Consider the following 18332-nt stretch of genomic DNA (forward strand, 5'->3'; position numbering starts at 1 on the left):
ACAGAAATTATCACTGAATCATAGAATGGTTTGGGTTGGAAGGGACCTTTAAAGGCCACTGCAGTTGAAGCTGCCCATTTGGACTAAACATAGAAGTAGACAGCTTATGTTCTTCATCAATCAAGCAAGACAATTTGCTAACAGCTTCACCTCCCGCACAGGTCTTGGTTTTCTCTCTGTCCAATGTTTTTCACCTCATTTTGTAACTCCCTTCCCTTTTCACAGAATTAAAACCAGAGCTTCATCATCATTCAAGTTATAATCAGTTCTGCAGCTGGGAACTAACGGCAAATAAATCACCAGTACTCTGCAGCAAGCACCACAGCAAGAACTGTGCACGCTGGGACTCAGTGGAAATACTAACCTTCTCCAACAAGTATTGATTCCTGACAGACTATGCTAAATGTGCGTGCTCAGAATCGATACTGGTGAACAACCACTGCCACATTCAGGCCACATGCCCATGAAGCTGACTGACGCCATGCTGAGGTGCCATGTGTCTTCCTGCCACCCCTCCCCTCACGTTAGCGGGCCTGGCTCAGATCCCTTCACACAGACTTTGGCGAGCTCACTCTGCCCGTTCTCCACCTCAGCTAACAGCTGTTTGGTGTGACACTGTCACGCTGAGTGTCAGCCGGCAAACCCCACTGAAAGGTAGGACAGGGCTGTTGAGGATCTGGGCTCTGCTAATGTCAGTCCAGGTTATGAGCTTCAGGTGAGCTCCAGATCCAGCAGGACTCCCTCAATTTCCTTTCTCTTCCTTCCCCTGCAGAAGATCCAAGTTAGGAATAAAAAACCAAGGGCAGCTGCTTGTGTTTCTTCAGAGAGCTATGCTAGAAAAAGGAAATTTGAAATGCTGCATGTTCCTGGGCACAATATGGAGGAAAGAGATGAGTCTGTCAGGAAGATGGGACAACATGCCTCCCGTTAATGCACTGAAAACATCCACATATTTTCCTCCTTCTGGCAGGTAAGCTGCAGCAATCTCCATTAATAAGTTATGAGTGAATAAAGAAGGACACAGACTCCTCAATGAAAAACTTTATCTAGATATTTTTGTGCAGTCCATGAAGAGAGAAAGGAAGGAAAAGTAAGATTTTTGGTGCTAAAGAACTGAAAGCAAACAGGCTAGTCTAATAACGCACACCTAGTAAAGAAGAGATTTCTGAGCTATGACATAAATAACTTAAAAACTATTCCAGATTCAATACCAAAAAATTTCTTCTGGTCAAAGCAAGTCTGAGATATCTCCACGTAGACAGTACTGCAGCATGTTCAAATTGCTTTTCTCATTATCTTTTCAACTTCTATAAGAATCTTCCATAGTAGTAAGTTTAGTGGTTTGTGAACTACAGTTGTATGCATCAAACACATTATGTGAACAGACCATTACTGATTGAGGAACTATAAATTTCAACTCTATTACTGTTACAGGTTTTAATGCACACCAATAAATTTGATTCACGTTTTTACTTTTTTTTGCTCCAAGTACAACATAGGCGCTCCCTAAATGATTCTACCCTCCACCCCATTGCTATCTATCTAGGACTGTGGTCAGGTATATGTGAAATCAGTTCCCAATTTAAAACATTAAACTGGTACCCTTGCCATCATTTAGCCACACACTTCACATTCTTTAACCTTTATTCTTTTTGAACTCTTTTTTGTATGACGCTTGCCTACCATCATCCCACTGTGACTGACAGATGTGCATTTATAATCTATTTTTACTTTGGAACATTATAGCAACAATGACTGCAAACACATTACGTATATCTCAAACTAAGGCTGCCTAGAGTGCTTGCTTAGCACAAGAGGGATTTACACATTGTATGTGTTATGAAAACACGTAACGGGCACATACAAGGACAAACACATACAGAGACAATGCTTAAATGATCTAACAGAAGTAGTTCTGTTATCAAAAGTAGGAAGGAAAGGAAACACTTTTAGGATAATTGCAGCATACGCTACCATCTTTATGCCAAGGCACTACAAAACACACCCTTACTCTGGCTTGCATCCACTTCTCTCATGACAGAGTTTCAAGGAAATGCTGTTTTTACAAATAATTCATTAATACAGCATTACTATTTTGGGAGTCCTAAGTGAAGACTGTTTCCTTTCTGCATGGGTAGACAAGCCTGCTTTTGCAAGAACAGGCTTTTTTCCCTGCCTTTTGGATCTTTGTGACTCAGCTCTTAAGGTCACCAGCATATACAGCAGGTTCCCAGGCATTTCAGCACTACGGATTTGCTCTGCGAGAACAGTCATGAAGAATTTATACGTGTGCTAAAACAGATTTTATGCTACGTGTGCTGAATCTTCTCCTCAAATGCTACCTATTAGGACACTTTTGCCTCCCTCATGCATCTTACAAGGCAGATGGAGGACTGCAGGAGAGGCATTACCTTCTTGAACATTCTGGTGGAGTCTTCGCTTATCTGCATGAACCGCATGATCACATTGTTCAGGTAGATATCGCTCAACGTTGCATGGTCTTTGCTTTCTCTTCTCACTTGGTTCAGGAGTAAGTACCAGCAATTCACTGGCGACAAGAGGTTCTGGTCTTTCCTGAGGAGGAGATATACACATGTATTATGTATAGAAATGAAAAAGTTACAATATTAAGACAAATATCTCGCTGACATTTGCAGTCATAACTTTTTACGTAGAAATGGCTGCTTCTTGGAACAACTTGGGTTAGGCAAGCTTCAGATCACTCTTTTAAGACACATTCTAGAAATCCCATGAGGCATGGATACAAAAATATTGAAAAAGCGTAAGAATTCAGAATATTGCAAGCCACCTGAAAGTATGAAAAAAAATCCTGCCACAAAGCTTACAGTTGCTTACAGATGGAGCACATGTAAATATTCAAAATCAATAAAGATCACTGCTGAAAGAGTAACAGTAATGAATTTTTGACATTAGAAATAAGCAAGCACTGCCAGAGTATCCCAAATCCTTCATGAGCAAAATTGTAGGTGTAGCTGTTTCACTGCAATGGATTTTTACAACTGCTATAAAAGTAGAAGGAAATGTCACAGCATACATATTCTTTGATCAGCATTCATAAACTCACGGCACTCATAAATACACTGCTACTGCCAGTCCCAGATGGTTCAATTACAAGACAAACAGCAGGACTGGACTTCTTCCGTGGTGGTTCAGTTCGGAATTTCCTCGACAGACTTTTTGCATTGCAGGCCCACTCCCAGTTTTTAATATTGCAGCAAGAGAAATCCCAGATGACTTCTCATTTCTTTTACACAAAGCAAAATAAAAATACATGTAGTTCAACAATTGTTTCACAGGCAACAAAAACCTATTTATAAAATTTGCCTTATGATTTTGTTGAAATTTTAATTTCAAGTTTGCCTTGCAACTAAGTTGCAAGTCTAGAAACTTGCTGCTCTTTTTTTTCCCTCTTGTGCAGGGATTCTCCTATACTCAAAAGGATCAAGCACATGAAGATAAAACAGCCAGAGGGGGTGACGAATTGAGGGAGAAACTCCTTGAACTCTTGGTAAATTGTTCTAATAATTAAGTATTCTCACTGTTAGAAATATGCTCTCTAATTCCTCATCTAATTGCCTACCTTTAGCTTTGACTCCCAGAATCAAAGCAACGAGGAATGATTAACAGACAAAAGCCTTTTCTTAATCATTAGTGCTTTGCTTTGCTATGAATCAGAAGGAAACTTCCCCATTTAGTTTGAGATGGACATCTTAAGAGTGCTGCTCACAGTTAGGAGCTGCAGGGTTTTATCAGCCGGGTCAACCAACGCGAGCACCCCTGAAGGGCCATGCTGATATTACTTGGTCCTCACTGCTTCTGCATGTCCCAAAGATTGCTTCTGCATGTCCCTATGGACCTTCCTGCCTGTTCTTGGGAGGGAATGGTGGGAACAGCAAGGGGGACCACCAGTTAAAGTGACTTTTGCTGCCACCTCTTCTTAAAGCAATCAGAGAATTGCAGAACAAAGCCAAAGGCAGGACTCCAGTCATAACCCACGTGCACATCTGCCAGACTGGATTTAACACATGTTTAAGAATAAGGAAAGATGTTTGCATGCACAAGGCAAAAAGATTTTGCCACAAGCTGAAAAGAAGCCAGGGCTCTCTCTGAAGTGGTGACATACGCACACGTTGGTTATTTCAGGGAATCATTGAGTCACTTAACTGAATTTTAAGAAATACATGTTATTGCTCTTTGAACTGTGCAAGCTGTATTTGGATTAACCTTTGCTTTGCCAGATGTGTTTAGAAAAGACATTTCTCTTGAAAGAAAAGCTCTGCCTGTGTAGCTATAGCGCAACACTGACTGGATAGTGGAAAAAGGTACTTATTTTTCAGTTTTACAAACACAAATCATAGAATCATAGAAATATTTAGGTTGGAAAGGACCTTTAAGATCATCGAGTCCAAGTGTTAACCTTGCACTGCCAAATCCACCGCCAAACGATGTCCTTCAGCGCTACATCTACATGTCTTTTAAAATACCTCCAGGGATGGTGACTCAACCACTTCCCTGGGCAGCCTATTCCAATGCTTGACAACGCCTTCTGTGAAGAAATTTTTCCTAATATCCAATCTAAACCTCCCCTGACACAACTTGAGGCCATTTCCTTTTCTCCTATCACTTGTTACTTGGGAGAAGAGACCAACCCCCACCTCGCTACACCCTCCTTTCAGGTAGCTGTAGAGAGTGATAAGGTCTCCCCTCAGCCTCCTTTTCTCCAGGCTGAACAACCCCAGCTCCCTCAGCAGCTCCTCCTAAGACTCATTCTCTAGACCCCTCACCAGCTTTGTTGCCCTTCTCTGGACATGCTACAGCACCTCAATGTCTGTCTTGCAGTGAGGGACACAAAACCGAACACAGTATTCGAGGTGGGGCCTCACCAGTGCCAACGGCATCTGTTGAGCACTGTTGGCTCATATTCAGCCGGCAGTTGACCAACACCCCCAGCTCCTTTTCTGCCGGGCAGCTTTCCAGCCACTCTTCCCCAAGCCTGTAGCGCTGCATAGGGTTGTTGTGACCCAAGTGTAGGACCCGGCACAAAATATTGGTTTATACCCCTAAGCATAACAGGGCCAGGCAAATGCATTCATTAATCCGGTCAAGTCAGGAAAATAACCAGACGAGACTATGCCAACAAGTAATGCATTTGAAAGATTTTAGAAAATGTGCTGTGCGCATGTTTTGCCAGATACTACCTGACCACTTTTGTTTTGCACACAAGTTACTATGCCATGAAAGGGATACATTAAATTGTAAGCAAGGCATAGCATTCACATCATCTTCATTTTCAGGAATAAGAGTGGTCAAGAGGCAGCACAAATTCACGGGCAACAACTAATGGAAATAGTTTTCTTTCTTAATGACTTTTTTGCCAAAATTCATGTCCTTTTTTCTGTTTTTTTTTTCTGTAATGGTGATTGCCCTTTGTTTAGACACTTTCAAATACTATCAACTCCACTGCAACTGATCAGCACACAGCCTTCAAGCCCGTTTGGGGCTCTGCATTTCTTCTAGATACCGGCTGTATTTCGGGTGGTTTAAATTCCGTATGGTAGGTTAGGGATCACATGTGTGCAACCTACCTTTTAAGAAACTGAAACTGCTTGTCAGAGGCTTACATGAATAATTGCAGAGGGAGAAATCAACAAAACAGCACTTAGGCACCTGGCTCTCTCCAACTGCAATGAGAACTGCTACGCTGCTAAACAGGGAATTTTACGTGTGCTTTTGAACCTGGGCTCAACCAACCAGTACTCAAAACCAGCAGAAGCAAAGAATGGCATAGCACTCCAGCAATGGCTAACATGCTGGCAAGGGGGAAGGAAATCTCTCTTACTTGTACTGCTGATGGTCCTTTGTACTTCTTGTTTTTGCCATGAACCTCTCTGCCAATTTTTCCAAGTTTCGGGAATACTCCATCTCTATTTCTGACTTCTTGCGGAAAAAATCCTGCAGATCCTGAAGAAGCTGCACTCTCATTTCAGTCTGCTGCTCCAGGCATTTTTGCTGCTCGATGAGTTGAGCTCGGATCTCTAATGAAAGAAGCACATATCCACTCAGATCAGTGAAAGCAAATAAGAACTGTGTGTTACCAACCAAAATTACAAACACTCCAGCGTACTTCAGCCTCTGCAGCTACACCAGCTGGATCTGCATTCCCTGTGGTGGGACGCAGCAGTGGCAGCTCTTGCTTCTGCCACCACACACTTATGCCCCAGGCCGCAGCATCATCCCACCCGCTGTCTGTCTCATAAACTACTATGGTAAGGGCTTAAGACTCCGCTGGGCTCACACGTGCAGAAGACCTGCCTCCCCCTTCCGCTCCCATCCTCTTCCTGGCATTAGCACAACATCTGTCCTGGAGTGACCTCCTTGCAGGAGGTTGTGTGCAACCATTGGAGCAGCAGCTCCTTCTGCTGCCCTGAAAAATGGCAGGCTAAACTAGCACCCTTTGGGCCAGGATCAGCCTGCTGACTGCCAGGTGGACCATGATGGTTGGTAACATCCCATACACCATGGGAAGAACCTTGTAGTAAACTCTGGAGGCATTATCCACCATAACTGCGCACAGACGAGCTTCCACATCTACCTCATCTCTGCCAGAGAGGGAATGGGTGTACTATAAAAGCATTCAACAAATATTTTACAGCAAATATAGAGGAAAAAGTGTACCTAAGTTTAAAGATAGCTATTTGAAAATTTGCACAAGGTTCCAGAGACTGCGGTCTATTTATTAACATAAAACAAAGTCAGTCAATTTAGAAGAGAATATATGCTCACAGTGATCGTCTAGAGTAACAGGCAAAAGCCTCCAGATTTCTTACCACTGTATCGTATGCTGTTTGCCATATGCACAATTGCTATGTGGTCAGGTTTTTCTTCTAGGTTTTTTTTTAGCACTTTTATTTCTTGAGTGCTGAGCAGTTAATCACATTCTGGGAACACTTAGTCTAAAAACATCCCTTCAGTTCTTTTGAGAGATTGGTTCATTAGAGTTTTGTCAGCTGCCCAGGCACACTGTAATTCAACGTTGTGGAGTAAACACAGGAGTAACCATTTTGTGACCACAACAGTGGCCAGAACTGATATCCACCTAAATGCAAAATTGTTGTGAACTTTTACTTGATTCCTAATGATTGAACCATGCTGTGGGTAAGAAGCTGCTGGAAATCTCAGATGCCCCACTGGTTAGAAATAGAAAAGCGTTCTAAAACCCAGTGCTAACATCACAGGGAACTGCAAACCAGTAAGTAGCAGTAACATTCCAAAAATTATCTGATGCAGCTAGGAACTAGTACATCCTTACTGATCTTAAACCAGGTACAAAGACAGAGATCCACTCTGCTGGGATTCAAATAATGTGTATACTGAAATAAGGTAGGATGAGCACAGAAAACTGTTAAGCCAATATATTTACTGCAGGAGGGAGACAGTGCAGTGTTTTCTTCCAGATCTCCTTTGAGCTACCAGCTGCTGGGTTAATCATTAATGAGACCATCCATTTTTATAGTCTGGGAGGTGAACCAAAAAATTCATGGTCTGGTTTTCATTTCATTTCAAATCAGTTCGCTGGAAAAGGACCATGCCTCCAGCAAGGATGAGACAGTGTAATACAACACTGTATCAATGACATTCATGTACATAGAGAAGAAAATTGCAGTAAAGCTGGAAGGTTATTAACAGAAACAAAACCCCAAGACTGCTTTTTTGGGTGTCCACGACTTTTACTATTGCAATCATGAAAAATTCCCCGTGTATAGGAAACCAGTTGCACAGATTCACTGATCAGAAGCAGCAATTTTGCCCATAAGCTGGAGTTTTGACTAAATCCAAACCCATGTACATGGTCCCTGTACTTTGGGTATCTATCTCCCTTCCCCACTATAGATTTTCTACCAGATACTTTAAAAGCAGAGCTCTGTACAGAGCAACTACGTTCTGACTATTTTGTAGGTCAGTGGATCTTGCTGCTGTAATTCTTCCTTTTTAGGCCGGCTTTTACCATAGCAACAGGAAAGAGAAAGATTTTAGAAACAGGAATATATGAATAGAGATACAGGAAACAATGAACAGGGGACGACAGATACAATATGAGAAACTGCATTAGCTTTCTGATGCTGTCTGCATTTCCAGTGGACAGTAATGGCTTCCTGCAAACTTGTATATTAGAAAACAAAATTGAAGCATGATCTCTAAAAGGTGATGGTGGCTGGAGGTGTCCAAACTGAGTAAGGTGGTAAGTTAGGGGCACAGAGGGACTACAGCCTTATGAAGGAAGTTCCACAATTTCTGGCTATTTGAATCTCGTCAAAGAGAAAGAATGTGCTGGTTCCAAAAGGCTGAGCCTCTGACCTCGCACTGGAAGAGAAAAAGGGGAGATGAATGTCCCACTCATGCCACCTGATCAGAGTCTGACCAGAAGAGACTTCAGCATAGCAGTTCTCCTCCCAGTCTTTCCTATCCTTCTGCTTTTGCACTTTTAAATTCTTCTTTTACTAATAATGTGTGTAAAGTCATATTGGCAGGCTGAGGAGATGGCAATGAATAAGAAATCAGATCAGCAAGTATTGTGATTTTCACTTTCTGATAAGTGAAAGCTATGGATTTAAAAAAAAAAACAAAAACAACAAAACCTAAAAAAACCCCCCCACCAAACACTGGCATAACAGCCAGCCACTATAAGTGGCTGTGCATCCCAAAATCACAACTCTCCAAGTACTATTAACTAGCATAGACTACCCATTACCTACTGCTATGGAAAAACGCACCAAGGCAACGCTATCTTCTTTAACCAATCCACACGTGTGATTTCCCTAGGGCTACAAAGAGCAGCATGGAAAATTGTTGCACAGTATTCAAGGAAATAAATACTCAATACACCAAGAAGGTGCCAAGTGAAAAACCAGTAGAGCCCAAACACCATAGATACAGAAACAGGTGCAGCAGACAACAGAAGGGTGCCTGTCCTTACTCTATTTTGCTGTCACATTTAAATTCAAAGTCAAACTGATAGCAGCTGTAATGGACAATGACATTGTCCTATTCTGCTCTGTGGGGTGGCTGATGTCAAATGATTGCCAGGCTATTTTGTGCCAGGAACAGGAATGTTTAAACTATGGATGAATTAACACCTTTTCCTTCTCTGTACAGCAGCTTTGAGTCCTACTCACTGGTTTTCTGGCCAAGGGCTGGTTCAAAGGGAATCCCATCCATTTACACTGCAGCTTAAACAGACTAAATTCACATCAAGTGGAAAAAAACCCCTCACCCTTTGTCCAAGATTTGGACACATGACCAAAGCAAGGAAGCAGCTAATGTGACTGTAATTAAATCAATAACCTCTGAGTAAAGTTTTATTTCTAAAGATTCTTGTGTTAAAAATAATTTCAAGTTTATGCCCTCATTGACACCATCCTCTAGAATTACTGCATTAAGTATAAAATTAGGTTTTGTTTGTGGCAGCCTTCAAGATATAACTCTAACCTTTCAATAAATCTTTATTTTCTTCTGACAAGAGGTTAAACCAGTGCACTATGAAAAACAAAAGGAGACAAGGTTATAGCTGTTTTGAGAGTTAAGTACAGAGTGGATGAAGCTGAACTACTGACATCACCCAAATCATGATCAGAAATAAACTCATCAAGGTTACCTCTTTGCACACAGTACAATATTATAAACAATGACTTAGCACTGCAGTAATACACCATGTTACCCTGGAGAACATATGTGTAACCAGTTATAGGCCAGCGTCCCACCTGAAGGCACCAGTGGTGAGATACACTGTGCTGGTCACACACCAGCAAGGAACAAAACTCCTCACCTTTGCTTACACACACACCAAAGTCCCAGGCTCCATCAAACATCACGGAAAGCCACAAGAAACCCCCTCCTGACCTCAGAAGCCGTACACTTCGTCAATACACAGTATTAACCAAATTAAGCCACTGCCAGACCAGCGCTTTGCACGCACACTGCTGCCCTGCCACAGCACTCCCCACTGCAACACCCGCATCCCTGCCCTGTGATGCTGCAGGACTCCTGCCGTGCCGCGCTAGACTGTGCCTTGTCTTGCCAGCCCTCGGAGGCCTCCCAGACCACCATGAACCCTTATTACCAACTCTCGAACAAAGCAACACTAATGAACGCTTCGTGGTGCTGTTACATGTCTGCCGTGAGCTGCTTGCTGCCCGAGTCACCCCAAGAGCTGTTGCAGCTTGCCACCCTTAACTCCCCTCTACGTGGAATTAACTTTTGTGCTCGCATGGTTTTTGGTGTTTGCTCAAAGCGCTGGAAAGTGCTGCAGAGCCAGATGCCTCTCCTTGGTCGCCCCCTCGGCTGCGCTGCAAGCCTCCCACCTCCTACCCCACCCTGCCCGGCAAGCAGCTATATTTAAGTCATGACTACAATACACAAACTACACAGACACATTAATCCAGTAGTATTACTGGATAATAATACAAACAGCCTCAGGGCCCCATGCTCTGAATGATTATAAAAGCAAGAACCTCATCAGAACTATTCGAGAGTACAAATAGGCTCTCACAAGGCATAGTTATATTTGCATGTTTTACCTGCTCAGGTAACTTCAGACAAAAGCCGTAACACCTCCCATCTTTCTTTAAATATGTCCTTCACAAATAAATTAAAATTTTAGATTAGTTTTAAAACACTCAGAAATGTCTCATCAAATGCAGCTAAGGACAATACAAGTCATCTCAGACTTTGTATTTCCAAACCGTTACAACTGAGCCATTTTTTTACCCTAGTGAACTACCAACACACATATCCCCCATTCTCACATTAATGATATGCAGATCATATTCCATAGGAAAAGATTCAGATCTTAAAATCATCTGGTTACTGACATGCACTTGTAATTAAGCAGATATGGGAGCATTAATCATCTTGCAGTTCCTCCTTGAAGACACCAGAGTCTTATGTGCCTCTCACTGCGCCTCAGTTAGTGCAAGAATGGCTCGTGCCCAAGGCTGCTGCTAGAAGCTGGGGTGCTGCATCGCGGGACTGATCTTTCCAGTTTCATCCCAGCCTTCTGCTTTTGTAAGGACCTGCTTTTGGCTTCTCTGTTGAGATGGTCAGAGCTTTGGTCCAGCTGAACGCAGCTGGCCAACATCTGGAGTTTAGGTTTTGTTTCAGGAAAGCGCTTAGCTCCAGCCCACCGAGGATGTTTGCCAACAGAAAAACCACAGCAGGAATCACTGAGGGGGGCCCGAAGGTGCCCCTGTGCAATTTGTAGTCTTTAACACCATGTCACCCCTAGGATCAGCACTCCCACACCTGCTGGGGACATTAAACTCCCTCTCAGCAGACAATAAGATAAAGATAATGAGAGATCTCAGCCCTGTGGTGGGTGCTCTGTCCCAGCAGCTGATACTCCTTTTTGAGATACAGAGCCTAAAGGTACTAGCGCTGGACAAGCTTTTATTTCTCAGAGCCATGTCTAGAAAGCTATTTAAGTGTTTATATGACAAATGGTGAGGGAAGCTCTGTGGTCGGCAGGGAGTCTGGCTCGTGCTCTCTTCCAGGTCCTTGCTGCCATTTTCCCAGACCACAAGCACTTGAAAAGCCAGGAAATTCCACCAGCCTGACAGCTGATGAGAGATGCTAGGGTGAGGATCTCGCAGGCTGCTGCAGAAATGCCTTTAAATAGATCATAAGCCTGTCCCACAACATTAACTTTCTATGACAGACTAGTGGAAATCACTTTCCCGTGTTCAACACGCAAGTAAGAAGTGTGGCTGCATAGACAGTGACACCCTTGAGCTTCTGAAGGTAGGACTTCTGTGGACTTTCTTCTGCCCTCCTCAGCCAATTTCACTTAGGACATTGAGCATACAGCTTTATGCATGTTCCCACTTAAAGTGAAACCTCTGCAATGCACACCCCAGCTCTAAATTTACTGTTTGGCTTCTTGCCATTTCCCAGAGAATTCAATTCAGACTTTTTATTTGTTTGGGGATGTGGCTGAGGCTGTGTTTGACAGAACACATCTCCAGGCTGTAGCAGCCTGTGGAAAAGAATGGGGAGTGAGAATCACGCCTGGTATCTGAAGGGCTGTACAAAGGGTCAGCAATCTGAAGCCCCTGTTGACATCTGTCAACCCCTTTAAAAACTGTAAACCTCATTCGTTCAAGCACTTTGGGATGCTTAAAGATAAGAACAGTCCTTGTGCAGCCATTGGCAGGAAAGCTGGTGTAGAAGCCATTTGCAGGATGAAGACAATTGTTAACAGGTCGCTTCAGTTGTCCTGCTGAAACAGAGAGAGCAGAGAAAGAACAAATTCTCTCCTTGCAGCTGCAAACTTTGTTCTACCCATTCAAGCAAACACATTCCTACCTACTGCAGCTACAGACTGAGCAACAACATGCCCCCAGCCAGAACCGCATAACTGGGGGATCCCAGTGGATGGGATCCAGAAAGGGTGGCTGCATTAGGGTACCTTCTACCTTCCAGTTCCCCTTTAAATAGGAAGACATGTCTGGAAGAGCCAAGAATACCTCTATACGTAGCTGAAGAAGCTCTTCTTCTTGTTGTTCTTGGACTAACGCCCTCCTGCTATTCACAGCCACAGCTGCTGGTCACTTGGCTGCCTACAGTCCGAGCCTGAATGGAGGGCAGCGTGCCAGCTCACGACTTGGCAGGACACTTCTTGCCACAGCACTACTGCCAAGCGACCGTGGGTTTAAGCAGGCAGACTGCCTGCACCACATTTTGAGTGCCACTGCTTCTGCACCCGCTGCTCCTTTGCACCCCTAACTAAGCGCTGGCACTACGTCCTATCAAAACTTGAGCCTTTGTCCTTCTGGTCACAGGAGCTGGGACTCTGAGGACAAAAACTTCTCCCTCTTAGAGTACAGGGAACTTTGTTTTGTTTGACAGTAAAATCCCAGCTCAACCCCACCAACACTGCCAACCAGAAGAGAAGAGATCAAAGTGCAAGAGGGCCCCCTCTGCCTCAATGGTCTGATGCAAGGTCTTTCACCAGCCTGACCCAGTCCCACTGTGGGAGCAGATGCTCCCCTGCAGTCAAACTGCCCCACCTCCAGAAGAGCAAATCACCACTGCAAACCACCAGCACACAAAAGAAGAGCAAAGAATCCACATCAAACAAGCCCCCAGTGACATGTAAGAAGAATAAAACAAACCAGAAGCTACCCCAGCCGTGGCATTCATGGCAAAGGCCTGTAGCCTTAGAGAGGAAAGAAGAGAGAGACAGAGTCATTGTCTGTGGGCATCTTTGTCTGCCAAGCAGACAGGCGATCATGCCGCAGGTGTCTAAAAACCCATTTAGGCCACCTAAACTGTCAAGATCTATGTGACAACTTATTCTGAAGCTTCTAAAGGATTTAGACCATCCGGGATTTTTTACGCTTGTTAAAGCTACCACGAAAAGCTGCCTATCCTTGCAGACTTAAATTTTGGGCACATGAAAAAATTAAAAGGAAACTCAGTATGCCCAAATCTTTCCCCTCTTCTTACCAACGAGGTATGTGCCAGTAGAACAGAAAAATGACTCATGGATGTCCTCTGAGTAATTCTTTGCAGCAATGTCTGGAATGCTGGATTGACAACAGCACTCTACAAGAAAAAAAATACCCCTTCCTGGCCACAGATTTCTATAAGTCTATTATTTAATTTGGTGATTATAGACTGCTGGGATTGCTCTAATCGGTAGATGAAATGTAGCCTTCCTTCTGGTTCTTTTCTCTGTATAGAAAATTCATTTTTTGCAGAACACAGACTGTCTCTTAACTATTCAACAGGGTTCACCCAGCACATGCTCTATGCTATATCTTGCTACATGCTTGCTCTTCTGCGTTTAGATCATAAATTCTACATTTTAACTAGCACCTAAGGAAATGTTATTTCAGCTACACCACTTCATAAAGTAGAACAACCCCTTCATTTCTGGAGCATTAAAAGCAGTTTCAGCATCAACTGATGGTCAAGCTCATGTGTCCCAGAAAATTCACGTCAGCAAAAGATCAAGGCTTGTAAGTTAAATTCTGACCTCCCTGAAATCAATAGAGATTTGTCACTAACTTTACTCATGCTGGGATTAGTATTTTTACTTAAGCTTACAAGAAGCTTATGCCCATCCAATGGACATACTGCTATCAAAGCAGGCAGTCTTTTTCCCCTCTTACATCCAGGCTACACAACCCTCCCTGGTCACCATGTCTCAGTATCGGAACTCCTGCAGACAGACAGAGAGACAGACTAACCCATAGAGGGAAAAGACGCGTTTCTTGCCGGTTACATTCCAAAGGTATTGTCAGAGCAGGAAAGAGAAAGGCAGGCATAACTTAGACCACTCATGTCAGTGCCATTACAGATCAGCCTCAACCTCTTTCAAAACCTTCCCAAAAGTTGTAGCTATAACAAAGACCATTTCCCAGCAGCAGCTTACACTGGCGGGGGAAATAATACTATACTTCTTAGCCACCAGGCTCAGCAGGAGCACGCACGAACTCTTTGGCGAGGCTGCACTGACGGAGCGTGCAGGCGGGCAGGGTGGAGGCGGCCAGGCCGGGGAGCAGCAGAGCTTGGCGCACACATGCCATCGCCACTACACTGGGGCTGCAAGAGGAACTCAGCCTTATGAACAGGATGATCTTTGGGGATCCGCAGAGAGGCTGTTCTGAAGTGAACAGACCACTGCTGTATAGATGGGGTGGTTTTAACGCTCCTGAGATGCTCTAGCTGTTTTACAAATTAAATCAAACTACAAGGTATAATTTTTCTGGGTGACGGTCAGTTCTCTTGCTCTTCCGTCGTGGTTTAACCCCAGCCAACAACTAAGCACCACGCAGCCACTCGCTCACTCCATCACTGGTGGGATGGGGGGGAGAATCAGGAGCGTAAAAGTGAGAAAACTCATGGGTTGACATAAAGACAGTTTAATAAGCCACTCACGCAAGCAATGCAAAACGAGGAATTCATTCACTGCTTCCCACGGGTAGGCAGTGTTCAGCCATCTCCAGGAAAGCAGGGCTCCATCACACGTAATGGTTACTTGGCAAGGCAAATGCCATCACCCTGAATGTCCCCCCCTTCCATCTTCTTCCTCCAGCTTTGGATACTGAGCGTGATGTCATATGGTATGGAATATCCATCCCTTTGGTCAGCTGGGGTCAGCTGTCCCATCTGTGTCCCCTCCCAACTTCTTGTGTACCCCCAGCCTACTGGCTGGTGGGGTGTGAGGAGCAGAAAAGGCCTTGACTCTGCATAAGCACTGCTCAGCAACAGCTAAAACACCCCTGTGTTACCAACACTGTTTCCAACACAAATCCAAACCATAGCCCTATACATTAACTGTACCCCAGCCAAAACCAGCACATCTTCACAGATATACTGCTGGCAGGTTTTATCTTTCCGTATGTATAACACTTACCTGTTGTGCTCTTATTTGAGGTCACCTGGAACTTAAAAAAACCAAACCTTCGTATTTTTGTAGAAATTCTCTACCTGTGAATGTACTATTTTAATGAAGAATTCATATTTTATTTTTAAAAATTAGTATAATAACTTCTCCTTGGTTTGTGCTTTGTTACTTTCTTGTAAGGCCAGAACAGACTTGAGGACACAGTTACAAAGTTCCCCACCACTCAGGGCACTGTTTATAGAGCTAATTACCTGCCTGATGAAATAAGCACTATAACGTGAACCATGACCGAGCCTCTGCCGATGTAAGATGACCACGGGAGTGCAAAGAAGTCAAGAAACGTATCTTAATAAGCATTCCCCCAAACTGTCTGCTTTCAATTGAACTTCCAGGCCCACGGCCCCACTTCCAGGGGTATTTCCGAGCCCACAGCTCCTCAGCTACTCGATGGGTTGGCCAACTGGCCATGGAGTCTCCTTACAGTGGGGTGCAGGCTGCTTCTCCTCTGAGATGAGTGATGTACCTGTCAGACTACAGTGACAAATGGCAAGAAATGCAGAACAAAAGAAGCAGCAGCTGATAGTCTTAAAGTTGATGGTTCAGTGTGAAAACAAATGCTGGGCGTGTGCAGGTTTACAGACCCTGGGATCACCATCCTTGACTTTGTACTAAAACGCAGGCAAGCTTGTTAAACAAACCCATTCTTGCCATGGAGGACTTCTGGACTTTTGTTTGCCACATGTGACCATATTTGGTCACTGCTATATTGGTTTTAGCAATTTCCCCTGTAAGCAGCAGCAAAAAGGAGGAAATTGTAAGGCAGACAGAAGACAGGGTAGTCCTTTTCTTTCCCATTTTAATTTGCGCTTTGGAGAGGGCGTTCTGAGCGTGCAGGAGCTGCTGAAGCGCTGGGGAACCTTGAGTCCTGTCTGACACTGCTTAATTATCTCAACGTGGCAGATTTAGGTCCACTTTTTCCACCCCTCTCTAGCACTCAGAAATTATTGCAGTGTTATTATTAACTCATGACTCCTCTAATTAAATTTAGATGGTAAAAAAATCTGAAACTGATTTCAGACTTCCATAACTGCTATGATTTTTCAGAATAATAACCAAGTGCCAGTTAGAAAATAAGACCTGTAGCGAAAGCAAGTTCCCAGTTACCCTGGAAATAATTCAAGGCAACTCCACTCCTTCAGCATCCCAATTTTAGATGCCCTTTCTGCTCCCTGTTTCCCCAAACTCCAAGATCTTATTTTCTTGAAAGATGTTACATGACAATTCAACGAACAATTCACATCATTCTGCCCTAGCTGCGATTACTCAGAAATAAGTAGTCAACTACTAGGTGCTGCACCAAGCACCATACGCTTCAACAAGCAGCGTATGTATGTCTCTGCTGTAGGGTATGTGCCCCAAGCACAAAATATTTGGTAGCTGCATCTACTTCCAAAAGGCTCTTCTAAAGTTTCGTCAAAGTGCAGAACATACGCACAAAGTGCACAACATGCAGCAGAAAAAAAATGAGCTTGTCATGATCAGAACAGTAATGAGAACCTAATGATCTTAATCAGCTTCCTTACTTGTAAGCTGGGTGAAGCCAGGTTAAGTTCCTGCCCGGGCTGCCACAAGGCTGAGGATGGAGCTGACTCTGGGCAGCGCAGCAGTGTCCATCCGCTCTCTGACAGACCCTGCATCACCCGTCTGCCAACGCCTCCCTGCAATGACCCCAGGCTTGGTGCAGGCACACATCCTTCACCTCCGGAGAAGTAGAAACCTCCCTTCCACACAGACGTGAGCACCATTTCATTTTGTTAAGTTCTGCCACAATAAAACCATTCCTTCTTAATATCTCAGGTGGACAGCTGACAAGTGAAAACGTCTGAAGGCTTTTCTATACATGAAATGTTGAGAGATGTGTCTTTGCTTGACAAAAAATAAATTATTCTGAACCTCCGGTAGGTGACATAGCTGCTAAGATGAGAGTTATGCTGGTAGCGGAGCAGGGCAGGAACTCTTGAGCAGGAGGACAAGCGGGAAAGCCATGAAATCTGTACATCAATCAGATAGCCCCTCTCCTATACACTGATGACTGCCACTGCAGTAAGACTCAGGAATTAATAACTAGAGAAGACGCACTCCCCACATCCTGTGAAAAATGATTCTCCATGCATAGCACATCTTTAAGAGGTCAGTAAAACATTTTTAGTACGACAGACACCCCACCACATGCCATAAATAAGAGCATGCATTTGACCCAGCCGTGACTTTCAGTGACAGCTTTTTAACTCCCAAGGTGAAGTCATGGTCCAGTTAAGGACAAAAAGGAAACCGTAACTTGTGCTCTGTGTGCCAGGACTTTACCCACATCCCTTTTCAGCCCAACCTGCCTAACGTGCAGCAAAATATTTTCACCTTTGCTCATTTTTCTTTTACACGTTTACCTCCTAAAAAATGCAAATTTAACATATTGAGCACTTTTGTGTTTTTCTTCTAGAATAACTTTGAATTTTTTTTGCTGCGAAAGATCCATGATGCTCCTCTTCTTCACTGAGACAAACAGCTATGCCACTGTGATGCCTTTAACACCAGTTTTAAAACTTTATGTCCACATCCTGTGTTAATTACTCACCTGAGTACAGCCTTGTAGTTGCATAAGGTCCTGTCTACTGTAGTCAACCAAGTGGGGCAAAGACACTGTCTTGGGTGACACATCGGAGCTGCATAGTCTCGTTTAGTTGCTGGCACATTTCTGGGCACAGCATTAGTCCCTGCTTATGACCACCCTCCTCGCTGGCACCAGCTGTGCAGGGCTCAGGGGACAGCATGGACCAGGGACTGTCCCCATCACCCTGCATCAGTGAGGTGTCCTTATGGCAGTGGGGGACTGGAGCTCCTCCCTCAC

At 43.9% G+C, this 18332-nt stretch overlaps 1 protein-coding gene across 3 annotated transcripts in view; it reads right to left on the bottom strand.

Moving 5' to 3' along the window:
* SRGAP1 (SLIT-ROBO Rho GTPase activating protein 1) overlaps positions 1-18332 on the bottom strand; it is a 149324-nt gene that overhangs the window by 69629 nt on the left and 61363 nt on the right. For all 3 annotated transcript variants that reach the window (XM_063323055.1, XM_063323054.1, XM_063323056.1), the window contains exons 2-3: positions 5861-6056; positions 2412-2574 (exon numbers count right to left, since the gene is read on the bottom strand). In XM_063323055.1, coding sequence (XP_063179125.1) covers positions 2412-2574; positions 5861-6056 — 359 coding nt within the window. The remainder of the gene's footprint in view (positions 1-2411; positions 2575-5860; positions 6057-18332) is intronic.

Source organism: Chroicocephalus ridibundus, chromosome 1 (assembly GCF_963924245.1).
Source record: "Chroicocephalus ridibundus chromosome 1, bChrRid1.1, whole genome shotgun sequence".
NCBI classification, from domain to species: domain Eukaryota; kingdom Metazoa; phylum Chordata; class Aves; order Charadriiformes; family Laridae; genus Chroicocephalus; species Chroicocephalus ridibundus.